General features: G+C 41.8%; 3 protein-coding genes across 7 annotated transcripts in view; 2 read left to right on the top strand and 1 right to left on the bottom strand.

Moving 5' to 3' along the window:
- Positions 1-4438, top strand: part of FRY (FRY microtubule binding protein) — a 177539-nt gene extending 173101 nt beyond the window's left edge. For both annotated transcript variants that reach the window (XM_075050626.1, XM_075050625.1), the window contains 3 exons: positions 5-115; positions 2168-2361; positions 2980-4438. In XM_075050626.1, coding sequence (XP_074906727.1) covers positions 5-115; positions 2168-2361; positions 2980-3238 — 564 coding nt within the window. In that variant the 3' untranslated portion in view covers positions 3239-4438. The remainder of the gene's footprint in view (positions 1-4; positions 116-2167; positions 2362-2979) is intronic.
- Positions 4439-6646: 2208 nt separating this feature from the next.
- ZAR1L (zygote arrest 1 like) lies at positions 6647-9633 on the bottom strand. Its single transcript, XM_075050406.1, has 4 exons — positions 8077-9633; positions 7714-7806; positions 7509-7583; positions 6647-7091 (listed from the first exon to the last, which is right to left on the bottom strand). Exons 1-4 carry the CDS (start codon positions 8695-8697, stop codon positions 6948-6950), a joined length of 933 nt encoding a protein of 310 aa, XP_074906507.1. The 5' UTR covers positions 8698-9633; the 3' UTR covers positions 6647-6947.
- Positions 9634-11298: 1665 nt separating this feature from the next.
- BRCA2 (BRCA2 DNA repair associated) overlaps positions 11299-18862 on the top strand; it is a 42558-nt gene continuing 34994 nt past the window's right edge. For all 4 annotated transcript variants that reach the window (XR_012653501.1, XM_075050614.1, XM_075050613.1 and 1 more), the window contains exons 1-7: positions 11299-11907; positions 12871-12977; positions 13616-13867; positions 15947-16052; positions 16822-16874; positions 16973-17013; positions 17108-17219. Coding sequence is in view for 3 of the 4 variants with exons in the window: in XM_075050614.1 (XP_074906715.1) it covers positions 12899-12977; positions 13616-13867; positions 15947-16052; positions 16822-16874; positions 16973-17013; positions 17108-17219 (643 nt within the window). In the remaining variant the exon portion in view is untranslated. The remainder of the gene's footprint in view (positions 11908-12870; positions 12978-13615; positions 13868-15946; positions 16053-16821; positions 16875-16972; positions 17014-17107; positions 17220-18862) is intronic.

Below are 18862 nucleotides of genomic sequence, written 5' to 3'. Positions count from 1 at the left end.
TTAGCAATTGGAACTGTGTCAGCGATTATATAAACTGCACTTCCAGCTGCTGTTGCTTTTTCAGTCCTACTGTAAACTTATCGGACAAGTGCATGAAGTCAGTTCCATGCCAGAGGTATGTTACAAACTACAAAGCCTTACACTGAAAATACCGCTTTACTTTCATGTTCTTATTTTTCTTTCTAAGAGCTTACACCAAAGATTACACTATTTCACCCTGAATATAAGTCTGCAGACAAAACCCTTCAATACACCAGCATCTGCATTAAAATGTAGTCGAGATGCTGGATTTTTTGTAATTGCCTGTACTTTCAGAGACTGGGATCTTTTATACATTCAGTCTTCAAAAGTCATTTCAGTCAGTGGTAACAAACTAGAATGATATGTGAAATCTTAACCTCACTCACACACTTTACACGTAGGGAGGGCTCACACTGTGTGAACATCTGCAAGTGATTTATTTTTATTTTTACTTTAATTGAGGCCTTAATTTTTAGGGAAAATGAGCCTTCTTCACACATACAGAAAACATCCTTTTCCTGGATCATGACTGAATTTATCTGAACTTTGTGGAGACACTTAGACCAGGAGCACTTGTTAGCATGACAGTAACAAAATAATTTGGTAAATTGATCTTAATGTGGATGCAAAATTAAGTTTTTTGCTGGAATAATGCATTGTGATTTCCAGCCATATAAACTGTCTCCGTTGCATGTGCATTAGACTGGAAATGTCAGCAGCAGTTTTTGACAAACAGCTACTAAATGGTTTTGCATCCTCTCATACCTGAGCAAGCAAAGGTGCGTGGTGTAGAACTTTATATTTGGGCTGCAAGTGTACTGCCTGATCTTGTTCTCTGGATAAACAAATCAAAATCAGTTTAATGTTTCCAAAGAGTATTAAATCTGTTTTAAAAATATAATTAACTAGATACCTTAAAGTCATAAGTCTTTTTAATTCTGTGAGTTTTACAAGCTTTCTTCTTTAGATATTTTTTACGCAGTACACTATCGCTTTTGACCCCAACGGCCTTTTGTTTTTAGATATATCTATGTATCTTACTTCACAATACTTTAGTCAAGTTTATTTTCAGCAATTGCATAAAATGTGTAATACTTTGAAATATCTTTGAGGTGATCACTTTAAGTTGAATGATCATCATTTAAGGAAAGATTTTAACTTGCCATTCCATATCTGTTTTTCTCCTGGTAAGGTATATATATTTTAAACTATTGAGGGGAAGAAGTTACTGTACTTTGCTTGCAGCTGTAACACAAAATTTGAAGCTAAAAAATCTATTTTATGACAGATTCTAGTAGTTCAGAGATTCTCTATAAATGGAAACGGTTTGTTGTATCAGATGTGCTGTAGTAGTACAAAGACTTGGAATACTTCCTGTATCTTAAGGAACTGTTCTGAAGGCTGGCTCGTAATGTGACTGGGCTGTTCACTTTTAAGAGAAGACAGAACAGTAGGCATCTGGCCTCAGAATAGTCTAAATTTTAGAAATATTTTGTGTTCCTTAGAAGTTACGATTTTGTTATGAATAATGCAGCCCATAAAACTGGGGAACAATAATATGAGGAATAGCTGTTTCACCATGAAATTCGCAGATTTTGCTGGAGCCATAAGCTATTATTTAAAGGAAGTTCCATTGATTAGTTCATGTGACAGTGGTTATTTTTAGCATGTATGAGCATGAAAAGGTAGATCTTGAGAAATGAACTCTTCACTTACTTAGAAATTATTTGTGAGTCTTGTGCCATATTAATTTTTCAGCCTGACAAAGGGTTATACAATTCCTGTCCATCTGTTCATCATATCAGATCCTGATTTCTTAATCATGATTTCTTAAACTTTTCCACTATGATATGAAAAAAGTAGCAGGGGTGAAAAATAAAAGATTGTTTAGATGTGCTCTTGCATTTTAGCAAGCCAAAAATACAGCATAGGGTTAAAGGAAGCACAAAGCTTAAAAACCTGTAGTTTGTGTTTTCCCTATATTGTACAGAGCACTGAGATCAAGAAATGTCCTTGTGTTAAAATGGGGTTCTTTTTCGTAATGTGTACATCCAAAGCAGTAGTAAGAACAGACTTGAAATACCTACTCCCCTTGGTGCCTATGGAGAATGAAAATGCCCATCTCTCATCTTTCTCCTTGCAACAGCTGTTAAATATGTCAAGAGAACTGAGCGAGTTGAAGAAAAATCTTAAGGATGCTACTGCTGCAATCGCAGCTGAGCCTCTGACGACAGAATCTGAGCCCACATTCAATTCTACGGAAGCAGCTATTCAGTCCATGCTGGAGTGTTTGAAGAACAATGAACTTGTTAAAGCCGTCCGACAAATAAGAGAATGCAGGCAAGTTTTGCTACATGGCTCATATTAGACTTTTCATGTTATGAGAAACATATGTATTTATTATCTTCCTATCTTTATACTTATTATCTTCCTATCTTTATACTAAATGTAATGTGCTGAGCCAGCATAATTAATTTAATATGTTTCAACAAGGTATGTGGGGGCGTTGATATTATTAACTTTTGCACTGTGTTCCACAAGTAACAATATCAAATGAGCAATACAAACATGTACGTTTGCAACAATTAAGATGTTTGATGACATTGTGTAGATCAAAAGTACTTCTGTGAGGCTCTTAAGAATCTTTCTACAGAGCTAATTCCTTACAGGTGTATGTCACTGGCATCAGCTAACATTCAGCCCAGCTTCACTTTCACTTCTTTGAATGAGTTTTCTTAAGCTTTTTTTTTTTTTAGATAATAGGAATTGCGCTTTTATGTGATTTCAGTGCCTGGTACCAGAGTCTGAGTAACAAATGAGTAGCGTAAAACAGTGAGTTGCTTTCAGCTTATAAGCGTGTGCGAGTCAGTTCTCCTTTTAGCGATCTCTATCACCTAGTTTCCGTCTGTGCTAATAAACCCATAATGATACGCACATTCTTTTCCTGTTTGATTGCAGGATTTTGTGGCCCAATGATATCTTTGGAAGTAGCTCTGACGATGAAGTCCAGACACTACTGAACATTTACTTCCGGCACCAAACCTTGGGTCAGACGGGCACCTATGCACTGGTGGGCTCCAACCAGAGCCTGACTGAAATCTGTACCAAATTAATGGAACTGAATATAGAGATCCGCGACATGATTCGCAGAGCTCAGAGTTACCGGGTCATCAATACTTTTCTTCCAGACTCCAGCATTTCTGGCACAAGTCTCTGACAGGACTCTTGTGTCCTCTTGCAAGCTGGGAGTGCTGCCCTGTTGGAGTGAGGTGGCTCAATGTCTTCTCAGCCTTACAAAGGTTTGGTCAAAATGTACTCACTCTTGTTACGTTTAGGATTTCTTCTAAAAAGATATGGGCTGAACTTCAAACGTGTAGCAATACTGTAAGGACAAAGGTAGCATAGAGCATCCGGGACAACATCCTTTGTTGCACAAAAATCAGTTTAGCATTTCACTGAGCAACTGCAACTCACTACTGAAGAAGTGACTTCCATTGCATACCAAAGCCTACTACACTGAACAATACTTCCTTTATAGCAAATTAATTTTAGGTTGGCAAAAGTGCAATGTTTCCTTCACGAAATAGTATTTTTTGTTAAAAAAAAAAAAACTTGTACATTTTTTCCTTTTTCTCTTATTTGGTTGAGTGAAAGATGGGCAGAATGAAGCTGGCCACAGAATCTCGCAAACTTGTTGGTCAAAAGCTGAGAGCCTGTGTATATGAAACAAATTGTAAATGGACTACAGTTTAATGTACACTGTAATTTGAATATGATTACTGTATCTTAAAACAACGAGCTGCTATGAAGTACATTTCCTAATGTTACTAGGCTACTGTCTCTGAAGGTACTGGATCATATCAGAGAGGTCTGTTCTTAGGCCCCCCAAGCATCATGAATGGTCTTGGTAGATTTTCTTTTTTTTTTTTTTTTTTAAAGGACCTTGGCTGCTTTTTACTAGAGGGTTGCTTTTATGAATATATTTATACTATTAAAGGATGGTCGATCTAATTTAACTTGCCATTTTGTAGGAGAAAGTCCCATCACAGAGTCAAATCTTTTGAACTGTTATGCATGCATATTTTTATTTAATACAAATTTTGAGTCTAAAAAGTAAAAATATTAACGTGAAATGCAAGTTCTCATTTTAAGTTTCTTTAAAGAGATGTCTTATTTTATTTGTAATGTATATATAAAAGTCATACATGTATCGTTTTTTTCTTACATTTAACTGCTGTCCAGTGTTAAATGTATGCATGTAAATCTGTTGCATATGTGAGACACTTTTATTCTGACAACTATGTAACTTATTCACTCTGTAAATACACTTACCGTTTTTGTGACGTAACTTTGGTTGATACTTGGATCAGTACATCCATTTAACTAAAATATAAAAGTCATATATAATCACAACACAGTATGCGCTTATTGTGAAGATTGTGTTCTTGTCTGAATCTATACTGTTGCAGATGGTATCCGTGATCAGCAGCCCCCAAAAGACACCTTGTTCATCGTTTATGGCGAAACTGCTCATTACACTGAAAGAAAACGGTGAGAAACGTAAGGAGTTTTTTGGTCAATCTGTAGTTACAACTTAACCAGGAAGAGTACGTGGACTAAAGCAGTTTCATAACTGAAAAAACATCCAAAATGGAGGTGAAGGTTTGTTTCTGTTAAAAACATCAGTAACGGTCCTATTTGTTCCAGCGTTGGGTTCTGGTGGGGTTTTTTCTCATGCTAAAAGAAAAGCTGTCCAGTCTGCTGTATCAGCCTCAGCTCTGAGAATCCAGTAAAGCCCTTTCCCCTTCACCCCCTTTTCATTTTCAGAGCGCTTGCACAATTTTATGTGGATCTTGAAAAATACTTGTATTGATGCATAAAAGGGGTGAAACCGACTTCTTTTACAGGTTTTCTGATTTTGCAGTCCACAGAGCTCAGCAGCACAGTTGTAATTGCAGGACAAAATAGGTGCAAGGCAAATTCTACAGCTATTTTTCTGAGTAAAATAATCCACAATGGTTAGAAAAGTCTTCAAATTTCAGTTATATATTTCACTTTTGAAAGCTATTCAGAACTGTAATTGGGGTGGTCTGCAAAAATTTTAGTGATTGCTGAAAGCTGAGAAATGCTCTCACTTGGCAAAATCATGGATAGTGTACAGATCACAGAATGACAGGAAAATTCAGGTTGGAAGGGACCTGAGGAGGTCATCTAGTCCAGTCTCCACTCTGAAGCAGGGTCAGCCGTGAGATCGGATCAGGTTGCTCAGGCCTTTATCCAGTTGGGTCTTGAAAACATTCAGGGGTGGAGAGTGCACAGCCTCCCTGGACAACCTGTTCTACTTGACTCTTCTCATGGTGGAAAAGCTTTTCCTTTGTCCAGTCTGAACCTATCTTGTTTTATTTTACGTATGTTGTCTCTCAGCCCACTACCGTGACCCCCGAAGAAGGGCCTGGCTCCGTCTTTCCTGAATAACCATAACCTGGCAGGCTACTGTTAGGTGCCCCTGAAGTCTTCACTTCTTCAGACTGAATAAGCCCAGTTCCTTCAACATCTCCTCACAGAGCAAGTGCTCCAGCCCTGTGACCAGCTTGGTGGCCTCCACTGAACTCCTTACAGTTGATCAACATCTTTCTCATATAGAGACCCCCAAACTGGATCCGGTAATCTAGATGTGGGCTAGTGAGGGCTGGGTAAAGGGGGACAATCGCTTCCCCTGCTCCGCTGGCTCTACTGCTGTTTGTACAGCCAAGGATGGTGTTGCCACCCTTCGCTGCCAGGGCCCACTGCTGGCCCCGCAGCCAACTCACAGCCAACCAAAGCCCCAGGGCACTCTCCGATGAGCTGCGCCCCAGCCAGGCAGTCCCCTGTCCATGTCACTGCAAAGGGTTCTCCCCGTCCAGGGGCAGGAATTTCTTCAAAGACCTCCAGAGGTTCCTTCCACCCTAAAGTATTCTGTGGTTCTTCATAGATACAACAAAACCCCTGATGTAACCATCTAGCTTTCTTAACATCATTTCTAAACTTCAGGTAGAATAGAAATCAGTATATCCCCAACAAAGTCTCGCTGAAGTCTTAGGACAACGCAAACTGCAGTAACGCCCCAGTGTGCTTCTACACCACCAGTACTTTAATTAGGATTCCCCTGACTGCATTGTCTGTATGAAAGCACATTCAGCTATTCCCTTCAGTTATATTTAAGCCACCTACCCTGGAGATACCTCACCTGACTGGAAGGCTTCCGAGGCACAAACCTGTATTTGAATCAGGGGCACAGAGACTTGTTCTACCTCTTTTGGGACACATTAAGTCTAGGGAATTTGTTACACTCCATCACAGATACCCCAGCTCTAAAGGTTTTTCCCCTCTTCACCTGGAAAACACATGAAGCTTACACTTTTCCTTCCTGTGTTACAGACATAGCCTGTTCTGGCATACAGCCTTTGATTATCAAACTGCTGTGATTCTCTTTTTTTTTTTTTTTTTTTAAGATACATTTGACAGAGGTAGTGTGAGGAGACACTTGCAGATGCATTTACCCCAGAGTTTATGCTCTAGACTGTTCACATCTTCCACACTAGCCGAGTCTGAGTGACTGAAGGAAAAACTTGCTATTGCAGTTTTAACCTTAGCATGCCCTAAAGGCAGACTAAAACCAAAAGCCATTCTCTTCAGGAAATCAAATAGGTTCTGTTTCCTTCTAGATACACTTTCCTCTTTCATCCCAGCAAGATGAAACAAGATGTAACAAATTAGTGCAGCCTTTTATTGAATTTTATTCACAGCATATATACAATGAATTTATATCCTTCATAAATAATACAAAAGTCTTTATCCATTATCCAATGCCAGGTCAAAAGCCTAAAGTCAAAACATTGCAGGAGACTGACAAAGTGCAAAGTGCAAAACAGCAGAGGGCACGCAGGTCAGACAATGTATTTGAAGCTGTAAGTGTTATCACAGGACAGCCTCTTGCCTTTGCAGCGGCCACAAAGTTCTTGGCGATGGGGTCGCTTGAGATCAATGTGTCTCTTCTTCTGAGGGCAGGAACAACGAGTCTTTGAACAGGTCTGAAGAAACAAGACATTTCATTAGTAGTAGATAAAAGGTGCTCACTTCATGTTAGACTGACATTTAGTTTTCCTTAATCATAGCAACGCATTTGGGCTGATAACTTAAAAGAGCTCTTGTGGTAAAAACCCTGTGGAGTTAAGCTGCAAGAGCCTTCTCACCTAGAAGCACAAACAAAACCCTACCCTGTGTGTAGCTGGGTGTAACACTGTATGAACACAAGAACTTTCATGTAAGCCATCTGCAGGAAGAGGAGTCCTATCCCTTTACACCTTTCCCAAATAACATTTCTTAGTACTTTCATTGAAGCAAGTTCTCTTCCAGATAAAGTCAGTATCTAATTCAGCAACTGTAAACTATTAGAGGGTGTGACAAACTCTGGCAGTCTTACTAGGACACAGAAATCCGTAACTTACCTGGCACTGGATCGCTTCCACTTGATAGGGATTGAAGGCCTTTTGGCATTTGCGACAGTGCTGCTTGAAGTACACCTGGAAAAAAGCAAGTTCTCAGTTACTATAGAGTACAGGTACCTAAGTTTGTGCCAAAACGCCTGATTTGTCACAGATTTGGTGCCATTCTTACAAAGTCTCAGGAGCAAGAAACGACTTAGTTAACTACCTTGTTGCTTCCAGAAATGCACCACACGTAAGCACTCTCCCATCTGGTCTTGCAGTCTTTACAGTGGAAATAGCCGTACTTCTGCTCCAAAAACTGCAGAGAGAGAGTTCACTGAGCGGCCCCCAGCACCACAAGAAGGCCCAGCCCAGCTCCCTCGTTACACCACCTGCGTTCACGGGCAGGAGGCTCCACCGCTGTGAGAGCAGCGCCAGGGTGGGGACCACCGTGCCTTCTGCTCCTCAAGAGCAGGTTTCTCTCCAACCTGTTTCACAGCTCACCCCCCCACGCATCCCTCTTTACCCAGCGTGGGCTGCGGCAGGTCCCAGCCTCTCCTCAGGCCCCATTTGTCCCCAAACCGCGCACCTGGAAGGCAGCCCGCTGTCTGGGGGCTGCCGCCGCCTCCTCCCGTGGCATCTCCGCTGCCTCCTCGCTCGGCAAAGCGGCCTCCGCCTGACCCTCCTGCTGCTCTCTGCTCCCCTCCTCCGCCTTCTTCTGCTCCTCGAGCTTCATTTCAGAGCCATCTTCCTTCTCCCGGGGTCCGGCTGCCTCGGGCAGCGTGAAGAGGCGACGGTGGTCCGGCACGGGCGAGTAGAGGGCAAGGCGCCCTTGCACGCGGAGGGCGGCGGGGACAACGGGGCGGCCGACGGGCAGCGTGCGCAGCCCCAGCGAGCACTGCACGGCGGCGTCGGCCCGCAGGTTCACCTGCACGCCCACCTCCTTGGTGTTGGCCCAGCGCGGCCGCGGCATCAGCCCGGGGCTCACCTGCGAGAGCAGGGCCTGGAGCTGGGCCCGTCGGTAGCCGTCCAGGTAGTCAGAGGGCACGGGGGTGAGGGACCCCCCGAGGAAGGGGCTGATGCCGCCGCTCTTGCTCTGCTTCCAGCTGGGCTGCTTCACCGCCGGGTCCCCGCTGCGGCTTGGCGTGAGGCTGCCCCTGAAGCTCTGGTAGGTGCTGAAGGGGGGATAGACAAAACCCTCCATGGTCATAGTCACAAAAAAGTCAGCGCTGGTTGCCTCCCTGCCCTGCCTTTATCTCACCTGGAGAGCTGCTGCTAATTGTTGCTAATTGATGGGGAAATTGGCCCCAGCCTTGTGGGGCTGGCTGGGGAGGATCGATGGCGAAGGGAGGGCTGCGGGACTGCCCTCGCCTCCTCCGCTCCCAGAGCTTTTTCTTGGTGGCTGAAGCAGGAGCCGACATGTTTCCGAGGGTGCCGCACGGGAAGCCTGGACATGCAGACCGTGAATCCTCTGTTCTGGCCATCACACACAGGATTTCCCTTCCTTACCTCATTGAGACCTTTGCAGAAGGTTGAAGCCTGTGCCGCTTGCTCTGCTCGTGGAGGCTTTCGTCTGTGATTTCAGGTAGGAAGCGCAGCCACAGGGCTAGAAGCTGCAACAACAGATCCAGGGCTGAACAGACTCTCGGTTGTTTGCGTAGCTGTAAATTGGTGAAGAGCTTGACAGAGCTGTGTAAGCCCTGAGAAGCAATCCACGCTCAAAAAGTGGCACATCTCTGCACGACCCTGTAAAGATGAATAGATGTAATTCAGCTGTAGCTGGGACAACCACGGCTTTCATAGTGAGGGGAATCCCGCTCGCTCACAAGTCCTCCTGTTCGTGGTCTTAAAAGAAGGAAAAGGGGAGGTGGGAATAACAAAGCCCAAAACTGGGTACCTCACAGACAACTGAGCAAAGAATGCAGGCAGTTACGTCTCTGAAAAGAAGTCTTTATTGGTATTAAAAGGGCTGAGCATCCCCCATTGCTCCATTACTTGGGGACTGTCTACATACAGCTTTTCTATCAGCTGGATTGGTTTAGGAAAAGATGGGATATACTTCAGTTTGTACAACGCTCCAGAGGGAAAACAGTTATGCTGGGAAAAGTGGCTTAATACCTGTATAATGAAATAAATTTTAGCAATACAAGCACTTACACATTAGACTAATAGTCCTTCTTCCATAATTACATCACTTTAGTTCAATTCTAAGGTAATATAGTTAAAATCATATAATTAAATCACCCAAACTGTGTATGTGAGTCCTTAGAGACTGCAGAATCCCCAAATCCCTGGACCTGCTGTGATGTGAAATAGTTTCTTTGCATGACTCCTCACCACCTTTATAAAAGCATTGCATTATGAAATTCAATGGGCCAACAAGATAAGGACTAGAGAAGGACTGATAGGGATGATGCCTTTAAACGTTCACAGCATATTTGAGAAAGATCTTTTCAAGTGTCTGAAATAAATCTGTAAGAAACAACATTTTTATGGAACAAAAAAGGGCTGAGATTCAGGAAACACACATTCATCGTAGTTAAAAGCACGATGGCTCAAGGGTCCGTGTTATGCTTGGGTTTTCAAAGCACTCTCTGTACCAACTGAAAGCAAAACCAGGGTATCGAGATGACCAGGTTAAAACTTAGGACTGCAGTGTGGCTGCAAAAAGAGTAAGTTGTTAGGGTGCATTGGGAGGTGGGTGGAGATCAAACTGGGAACTACATGCCATCATTCAAAACAACGTTTTGGCTTTCTCTAAAATGCTTTGGGAAGAACCAGCGATGGCCGCGACCCAGAACTCTGCAGGATTGGAAGTTAAAGTTTGTTGGAAGGAGGTGGGACATGGAAAAATTATTGTATGAAAAGGCACTGAAGAAGGTGACAGATAAGTAAGTAGGTGGTGTTGTCATAAATTGAGTCTATTAAACATAATGGTCAATTGGAATTTTATTAATTATAGTAAGCAGGATATGAGCAAATACAGCGCTGGGCGACAGGGGAGTCTCCGCTCCACCAACTGCCGCACCTCACATTTGAAACGCCCTCTTTTTATCAGTCCTTCAGTTCCGTATTCGCGTTCTTAGTGGAGTACTCTGTGCATGTTCCAGTTGTTGTTAAGGGGTCTTTTTCTGCCTCCTGGTGGTCGTTGAGGCTGAAGGCTGAAGTCTTCCTCGGTTACCTTTTGATAACCTTTCCCTTGTATGGTCTTCATTTTTGCTGTGTGGTGATTCTCAGAACTGTTTTGCAAGAGTCTTCAGCAAGCAGTCTTGCGGTTTGTCGGTTACCTCGGGGCGTATGCCCAACTAACGTTTACACATTTTGTTAAGCAAAGCAAATTTTCGGGTGACAACTTACGCAAGCACATTTTTACGGTTTACATTGTTTCATTAAGCATCGCCTATCCTAGATTGATAAACAATTATGACTTTTAACAGTGTGATAAAACTGTAAAGTAAGGACTGGTATGGAGAGGTGGGAAGACACCCCTTTGTAACAGAAAAGCAGATGAACATCTGGCTAAAATGAAGGATGGCTAACTCAAAATTGGTGATAGGAAGAATTTTCTACCCAACTTGAAGTTATTTTATGGACTCATTGCTGAGGCTAAGAATTTTGGATCAGGAGTCAAAACAGGAAGAAACATGTATTGAGGATAATAATATCCTCTTTATCCACCCAACTTGAAGTTATTTTATGGACTCGTTGCTGAGGCCAAGAATTTATCAAAACGGGAGTAGACATGTATATAATATTAGTAATATTCTCTTTATTATAAACACCAACAATGATAATAATTTCATCTGTCAAGGCCTACAAAGCTACCTAAAAAGATGAGGTTCAGACCTCTGTGGGCAACGGCACTCCATCACCGTACTGCTGCCCACTGTAAGATTTCTGGAGCCTTTTTCTGGGACGCTGTGGCTAACTGCTCCGATAACAGTACGGTGGAATATGTCACCCTTGGATGCGATACTCCCATTTCTCGTGTGCGTGGGGACGCGTGAAGAAAAGCAGCTGGCTGTCACCGCAGGCGCAGCACACTCCCTTTGTTGCGAGAAAGCAGCCGGGGAGGGAAAGCGTTTAGGAAACACACCGCGCTCCCTCCGCCGGCGGCTCTCTCCCCCGCACCGCTCTCCGTCGCCCTGTCGTGGAAGGAGGGCTGGGCAGGACGGAGCGGGGCTCCGCTCCCCGGGGCGGGCCGGCGGCCGCCCCCACACCGCCTCCTTCCCCTCACGTAGGGCGGCCGGGGAAGGCGGGAAGGGCGGGCGCTCTCAGTGCGCAGGCGCCTTGGGGAGGGGAGGGGGGTGTTGGCGCCAACCTTCGAACAGGGCGGCCGGGCCGCCGCCGCCTCAGCGGGGGGAGGCCGGGCCGCCTCGCGTGTGAGGCGATGCTGCGGCCGCCGTGCCGCCCGAGGGAGGTAAATGTCCCGCCTGTGGCTCTGCCCTGCGAGCTGCCCCTTTGCCTGGGGGGGGGGGGGGGTGGTGGTCGGGGGGCGTCCCTGCTGCCCCTTGAGGATTTAACCCCGCTGGGGGGGGGGGTCGCCTCCCGCTGCCGCCCTTCTCCTCACAGCCTGCGCGGGGGTTTGCGGTTACCGGCCGGCCGGGGTTGGGGTTAGGGGCTCGTCCTCCTCCTCTGAGGCCCCTCGGCCCTGCGGGGTGCCCCGGTGGCGTGGGCGGTTGCCCGGCAGGAGCTCTCTCCCCAGCGCGGGTAGGTCGCTTCGCCTTTTAAAACGTACTTCTGAGGCAATTTTACATTTCTTGACTTTCTGTCTTAGGGTAGCTTTCACCCTTGTTTTTTAAAAGCCTGTCTTTCCTATCGTTTTGGTAAGGCAGCGTGTGTAACAAACGGCCATCGCGTCGGAAACTGATTTTACAGTGGAAACAATAAATGCGTTAAAATAAACAGGAAAGTTTCTGTGGCGATCTTACTTATACCTGTTTTTTAATAGAACTGTGAAACTGGCAATGTCTGCTCCCCTTGAAAGCAATTTTAAATCAAATTCTTGCCACTTAAGTTGTAATGGTTGTCAGAGTTTATAAGTAATAACGTATATTCTTTCCTAACATATAGTAGTGAGTGTGGATTTTTTATTTGTGTTTAAAATACCTCAGAATGGTGTTCTGACCGTTCCATCTTGATTTTCTCCTGTATTTGCTGAGTATTTTTATTATCTCTGGTATAATTCCCTATGCTGCTCTTGTCTGTTGTCTTCATACCGTGTTCATCATTGCGGTGTTTGAACACACGTATCACAGTCCGAAAGCTAAACGTGTTGGGTTATGACACACCTACCAAGAAATGCAGGAAACCAGACTTAAGACTTGCAGCCCCATGACATTAGAATAGCACTGTGTGAAAGTGTTCTCTTATTTCTTCTCAGGTTTTTCAACAACTGTTCCAGTAATGTTATGGATGAGAAAATGGCTTACAAACCTGTGGAAAGACCAACTTTCTTTGAAATATTTAAGGCACGTTGCAGTGAATCAGGTACAGCTTCTCCACAGTAAATAATTTTTAGTAGGGTTGCTTTCTGGACATTGATATTTTATACACATCTGCTTTATGTTCCACAGAAAAGCATTATGCAACTTGTTAGCTGCTCTTCTTGCCCCAAATGTGTATTTGCTAATATCGACTTGTTTATATATTTCTTTAATTTTTTATTTGTAGCTTTTTTCATAATGTGTGCTCAGTTACTTTTTTGTACCAGTTTTTTAGCTGCGGCCTCCTTGTGTACCCATATGCAGACCTGGTTTAGTCTTTTGCCAAATGCACCTGTAGTAGTGTAATTTATTAATGTTAAAAGGAACCTGTTTAACTTGCCAGTCTGAGTAAAATAAGAGATAAACTAAAAGCCAGAAGTATACTTTTAATTTTAAACAAAATGGATGTTTATCTGCTCTTTGGTTAGTTTTCCTAATGGTCTGAGAATTTGGGCAGGCATTCTTTTATACTTTGTGGGTATCGGAGTTCAAAGCTATCTAGAAACAAAATAAACAGAAGTATGACAACAGAAGGAGCAATGGGTTTTGCTGCTAGCATTTAAATGCCTAATCCTAAAGGATCCTTTTTTCCTTTTTTCTTTTTTCCTTTTCATGCGGTTTTCTGTATGTTTTTCTTCATAGACTTAGGGCCTATCAGCCTCAACTGGTTTGAAGAACTCAGCGCAGAAGCACCCCCATATGAGCCTAAATTGTTAGGAGAACTTGATGGTCCCTTTGGCTGGCTTGATCAAACATCTTTTAAAACTCCAAGGGCAAAACCCTCTACGTACAGTCAGCTGGCATCAACTCCACTGATTTTTAAAGAACAAAATACAATATTGCCACCTTATTCTTCTCCTGGAAACGAACTGGATGAGAAAAAAATAGGAGCAAGTGAGTAATTTTTATTTATATTTTTTAAAGTGGTACTTAAAGGCTGCTTGTGCCCTCCAGAAGCAAGAGACTTTTTTTACCTTTTGTTATTGTAGCTGATGATTATTAATGTAATAGATAATGCTACTGCAGAAATTTTATAACTAAAAAAACTTACCTTAGTAGGCTTCTGAAGGCCACCTATAAAAATGCAGAATTAATGTTAATAATGAATTCAGCCTTGCAATAAACTGGTAATGTATATGTAAAGTCCCCTGTAGGAAAGATATTGTCATGGTCCTATTACTCTAAATACTGTTAATATAAGGAGCATAAGAGCTTATTAGTGTAACCTCTTGACAGAGTCAGGGTGAACTTTTTTAGCAGTCTGATTTTTGGTTTATGCAAAATCTCTGGAAATCTTTTCAAGAGAGAGAATGGTGCTTATCGTGCTGAAATGTGAGGCAATCTATAGGGCACTCCTTAACCTTTCTCAGAAAGATTTAGAAGCACTAGGCTCTGAGTTAGTAAAACTGTAAGTCATGGAAAGAAGTTACACTTTTCCATGTGGAAACAAGGAATTCTACCACTTTTATGAGGTACTTTTCATTACATTATTTCCAAATCCTATGTACATCTTGAAAGTACATGTAACACTGCTCCTTTTTGATGTACCTGCAAACCATAATACCTATGCTCCTTGGACAGAGAGAAGAATTTTTTCTATGGAGAATGTATGCAAGACTGTATACAAGAATCTTTTCTGTGGAGGAATATCTAACCCCATTCCTGTAATATCTAATTTGTACATCTACTGTGTCTGTGCCCTCCTAACAATAAGATAAGCTTTTCTAACCAGGTTAGACAAACACAAAACTCCTTTTATTACCAGAGTTGTTCTTAGATCCTAAAGCAAAGTCTTTAAAGGTGTAGAACTGTGCTACTTTTCAAATATACTTTATAACGTTGCTCCCATAGAATATTGTTACCCTGTCGGTTTTTCTTAAGTTTACTGCTGAACTTCTGCTCAGTTTGTTCTCAGCTGAGAACGTGTTTCCTCTAAATTTAGCTATTTGCACTTTCACAGTGTTAAGTCCCTAGTGAATTCTTGGTAGCATTTCATAAATTGCAAACAAAGGAGGCTTATGATTCTTCTGCTTCAAAATGGTTACTTTTGCTCTGTGTTTGTGTGCGGATGTTTGTATACACTCCCTAGGGAAGGGAAGATGACTATTACCAAAGTTTACCTGTGGCTGGCCTGAAGTCCTCTCTTAGCTTTCTTGGTTAGAGCCAACTGGCTTGTGTACCTAGGTTTTACTCTTGTGGAAACAAGAGCGTGAGTGGAAGCTGATGGATTTCACCTTGGTACGGTACTGAGATGCAGCTGTGCTGTGCATATGGACTCAGGAGCTCAGAGGCAGAGAGAAGTGCAGAAACCTAGGTGTAATGTCTGATATGGAAGTTGTTTGGAAATTTCTGAGTAGGAATTCTTTTGAGTAGTTGCTTGTTCATGGGAGAGGCTCACTGTTCAGAGGATTCTGCTGCTTTGGTGGGCACGCTTTTTCTCTTTCCTGGAGATGCGTAGCATATAAATAGCTAGTGCTGCCAGTGACAGTGCCTCCACTAGCAGTTCCAGAAAGAATTTTTGCTTTATGCTGCTTATTCAAAGCAAGAAGTGTTATGTCTTAAGTAAATTTGAAGGAAAGCTGGTACAAATGCATGTTTGCATGTATTGAGTTTCTCCGAAGAATAACATCTGCAATGGCAAGAAAGGCACAATACAGTATATTAAAACTGAAATGAAATATGTGACTTGAATAATATCAAGGAAATATACTGACACACATCTATATCAAGTGAATAAAGTGACATAATGAGGTTTTTTTTGATTATGCGTTTGAAATGTGCTTAGAATTGTTTGGATATAGAATTTGAACATGTTCAAAACACTAGAGGAGAAAGTACTGTTGGGTTTTGGGTTTTTTTACTAAAAATCAGATGGTACGTAATTTTTTTTAAAGCTTGTCTTTAAACTTGAAAATCAAAACTGTTACTTGTAGTTTTGCAAAGTTGCATTGATTGTTATATTCTGTGTTGTAGGCAGAGAAAATTTGATAAGCCCAGGTATCACAAGAAGAAAAATAGATCAAGAAAATGAAATACTTGCTTCTCCTCCTGGTGCCTGCCACAACTGCCTTGCTGCTAGGTATGCTAAATATGTCAAGCAAAAAGCAGTATTAAAACCACCATATTTGACTGGTAGACTTTTTCAGAGCAGTGAATAATCTTGTATATCTGGTATGTTTATGATACTTGCAGGTTGCTAAGTGAATTGAAAATAAAACACTAGCTAATTTTGAAAATTTCCTTGCTTTCAGGTGTTCTTCCTTTCTATTTTTCTACTGGTGTATGGCATTTATTGACATTATTTCAGCTTCTCAAATCCTCAATATCCAGTGCACGAAAGAGTAGTAGTGATGTATCATGTGCTTCTCAAGTAGTAATTTGTAAAGCTATTTACAATATTTACTGAGATTTTTTTTAGTAATAGCCTTGATTTCTACAATTAAATATATATATTTCAGATAAATCTGCTCAAAGTATTGATGTTGATGTAAGAACAGTTACACTAATTATTTAGTTAAAATCAGTTAAGGCAATTTCCATAGTTTCATAAGGCATGTAAAGAAATGCGTGTTTATATTGAAATCTATTATGCTGTTTGTCAGACAAATCATCACTGAAAATAAACATTTCACAAAAGAAGCATTTTACAGTTTGAAATAAACTTATGGTGAGGTTTAAAATATTGACTGATGGTTAGGAGAAATCTACATTTTACTTAGGGAAATAGCCATGATTGCAAAGAAAGAAAATAATGGAGGCCATAATATATGTTATGTCTGAAATATTTACTTGTTTTCAGAAACTGAGAGGTGAAACTAATATTTCTTTTATTTTGTTTTGTTTTGCAGTCCAACTATTTTAAGGAATACTTACAGAACACCTCAGAGAAGTAATATTCCTGGTTTGTGTTTTCACTTTCTGATTTTACAAAATATCTGTGGATATAAATCCTAGTGTCTTAGGTATTACTTAATGCCCTTATTACATAATGTTTTTTAGGACCATATGGGAGCTTGTTTTGCACACCAAAACTTTTGGAGGTAAATATTTTATTCCTGCATTCTGTTTTCTTTTTCATGAGTAGCGCATTTAGAATTCTGCATAGAAATAATTATTGCTAAAATGTATTCCTAGGTCAGAACTCCAAAACGTATTTCTGAAAGTCTGGGAGCAGAAGTGGATCCAGATATGTCCTGGTCAAGTTCTTTAGCCACACCTCCTACACTTGGTGCAACAGTGATAATAGGTATTTCTAAAAATGAACAGTTGCGAAGGGTTAAAAACTTCTGGTATTGACACTGGAAGTTCACTTAGTGTGAACTGGTTTTTTTGTTTTGTTTTGTTTTAAATTAAGAAGGACAACACTCTTACAGTGATGCTTAGTGGGTGACTTTAAATAATGAGCCCTAAAAGGAAGAAATGAAATTAAATGTGTCATTGCTTTTCAAAACTTTTTTTCCTTTGTATAAGGGATTAGGGAATATAAATTTAGAAATAACACAGCAAAGCATAGAAAGAGGATTAGGTAATGATTGCTTTGCACTATCACAAAACTAGTTACTATTAGGTTAAGTTATGTGAGTATGTTTATGAATTCTAAAGGAGGTAGCCTATTGAGTAAACTTTGCAGCAGCAGTGCTGGCTTCAGCATTTTTAACCCCTGTCACTGTGCCTACCATCATACTGATGCAGTGAGACAGACGGAGATACTGATCCGATTGAAGACTTCCTGGGTTATTTGGACAGGGCAATTCCTGGACCTCATTTACTGCACAGCTGCACAAACAGCTGGGCCAGCATAACTGAGAATGAGTGGCTGATAACTGTTTAAGTGGCACTGGTGCTAAACATCAAGCCCTGACCTAAGGTGTTGCTGTAAGTGGGATTTCATTAGCATATGATAAGCAAAATGAAATTTGACTTTATGATTTGTTGATGAAGACTTGAGAAAATGGGAAGACCTGGATGTGCGCTTACCTCCTGACACTGCTCTTTTTAATGTTGTTAAACTATCACTATATAAAGCATGTAGAGCATATTAAGAACGCATGCAAGAATTGGGAATCTCCTCATGCAAGAATTGGTCACAGCACCAAGCCTGCCAGAGGTCAAGGAGCATCCAGATGACACTTAGTCATACCGTTCAGTTTTCGGTAGTCCTGCAAGGAGCAGGGAGTTGGACTCAGTGATCCTTATTGGTCCCTTCCAACTTGAGAGATTCTACGATTCCTCTTTTGGCAGGGAGGGGGTGGTACTATTCACAAGGCTACCAAGTTGTGCCATTTTGGGTGTTCGTTGGTTCAGAATGATGTGACCTGAAAAGGAAGGCTGGGGAAAGTATCCATGGCTTAATGTTGTTTTTCTGGGAGATAGGTTGTGGTTTCAGCTCTCCTTCTCCTTCTCCCACTTCCTGGATAAGCCTCATATTTTATGGTAGTGATGCCCACTCTCTGCCGTCTGGCATCTGTAAAAGGAAAGAGTCATTTGGCTGCCCTGTGGAACCTACATGCCATGTCTATGAAATGTGTTATTTGAATATACTGCTCTTTAGGCATCTTAAAAACAGGGTTCACTTTCTCCTGTTGTAATGTAGGTGAAAAGATATTACTGCTCCTGTGGGAGGAAATGGAAAAAGTCAAATTCTTGTCAGAGGCTTGAAGATCTCATCCAGATCCTTTGACAGAAAAAAATGAGAGAGTACTGCCATGAATAACTGCTGGAAAGGGGAATGGCAGCGATGGTGGGCTCAGGGCAGTAACCAGTCTACCTACACAGCAGCAACTGCAACCCATGATGTAGAGCGTTTTATGCTGTTATGAAACCGCTTTTGTACACTGTCCCTCAGCCTTACCTGTAGGACTTGTTAGTTAGAACTTTTGGTTAGTTTTT

This window comes from Buteo buteo, chromosome 18, assembly GCF_964188355.1.
Source record: "Buteo buteo chromosome 18, bButBut1.hap1.1, whole genome shotgun sequence".
Taxonomy (NCBI): domain Eukaryota; kingdom Metazoa; phylum Chordata; class Aves; order Accipitriformes; family Accipitridae; genus Buteo; species Buteo buteo.
Note: the sequence above shows the minus strand (reverse complement) of the source record. Positions and strands in the feature narration are given on the sequence as shown.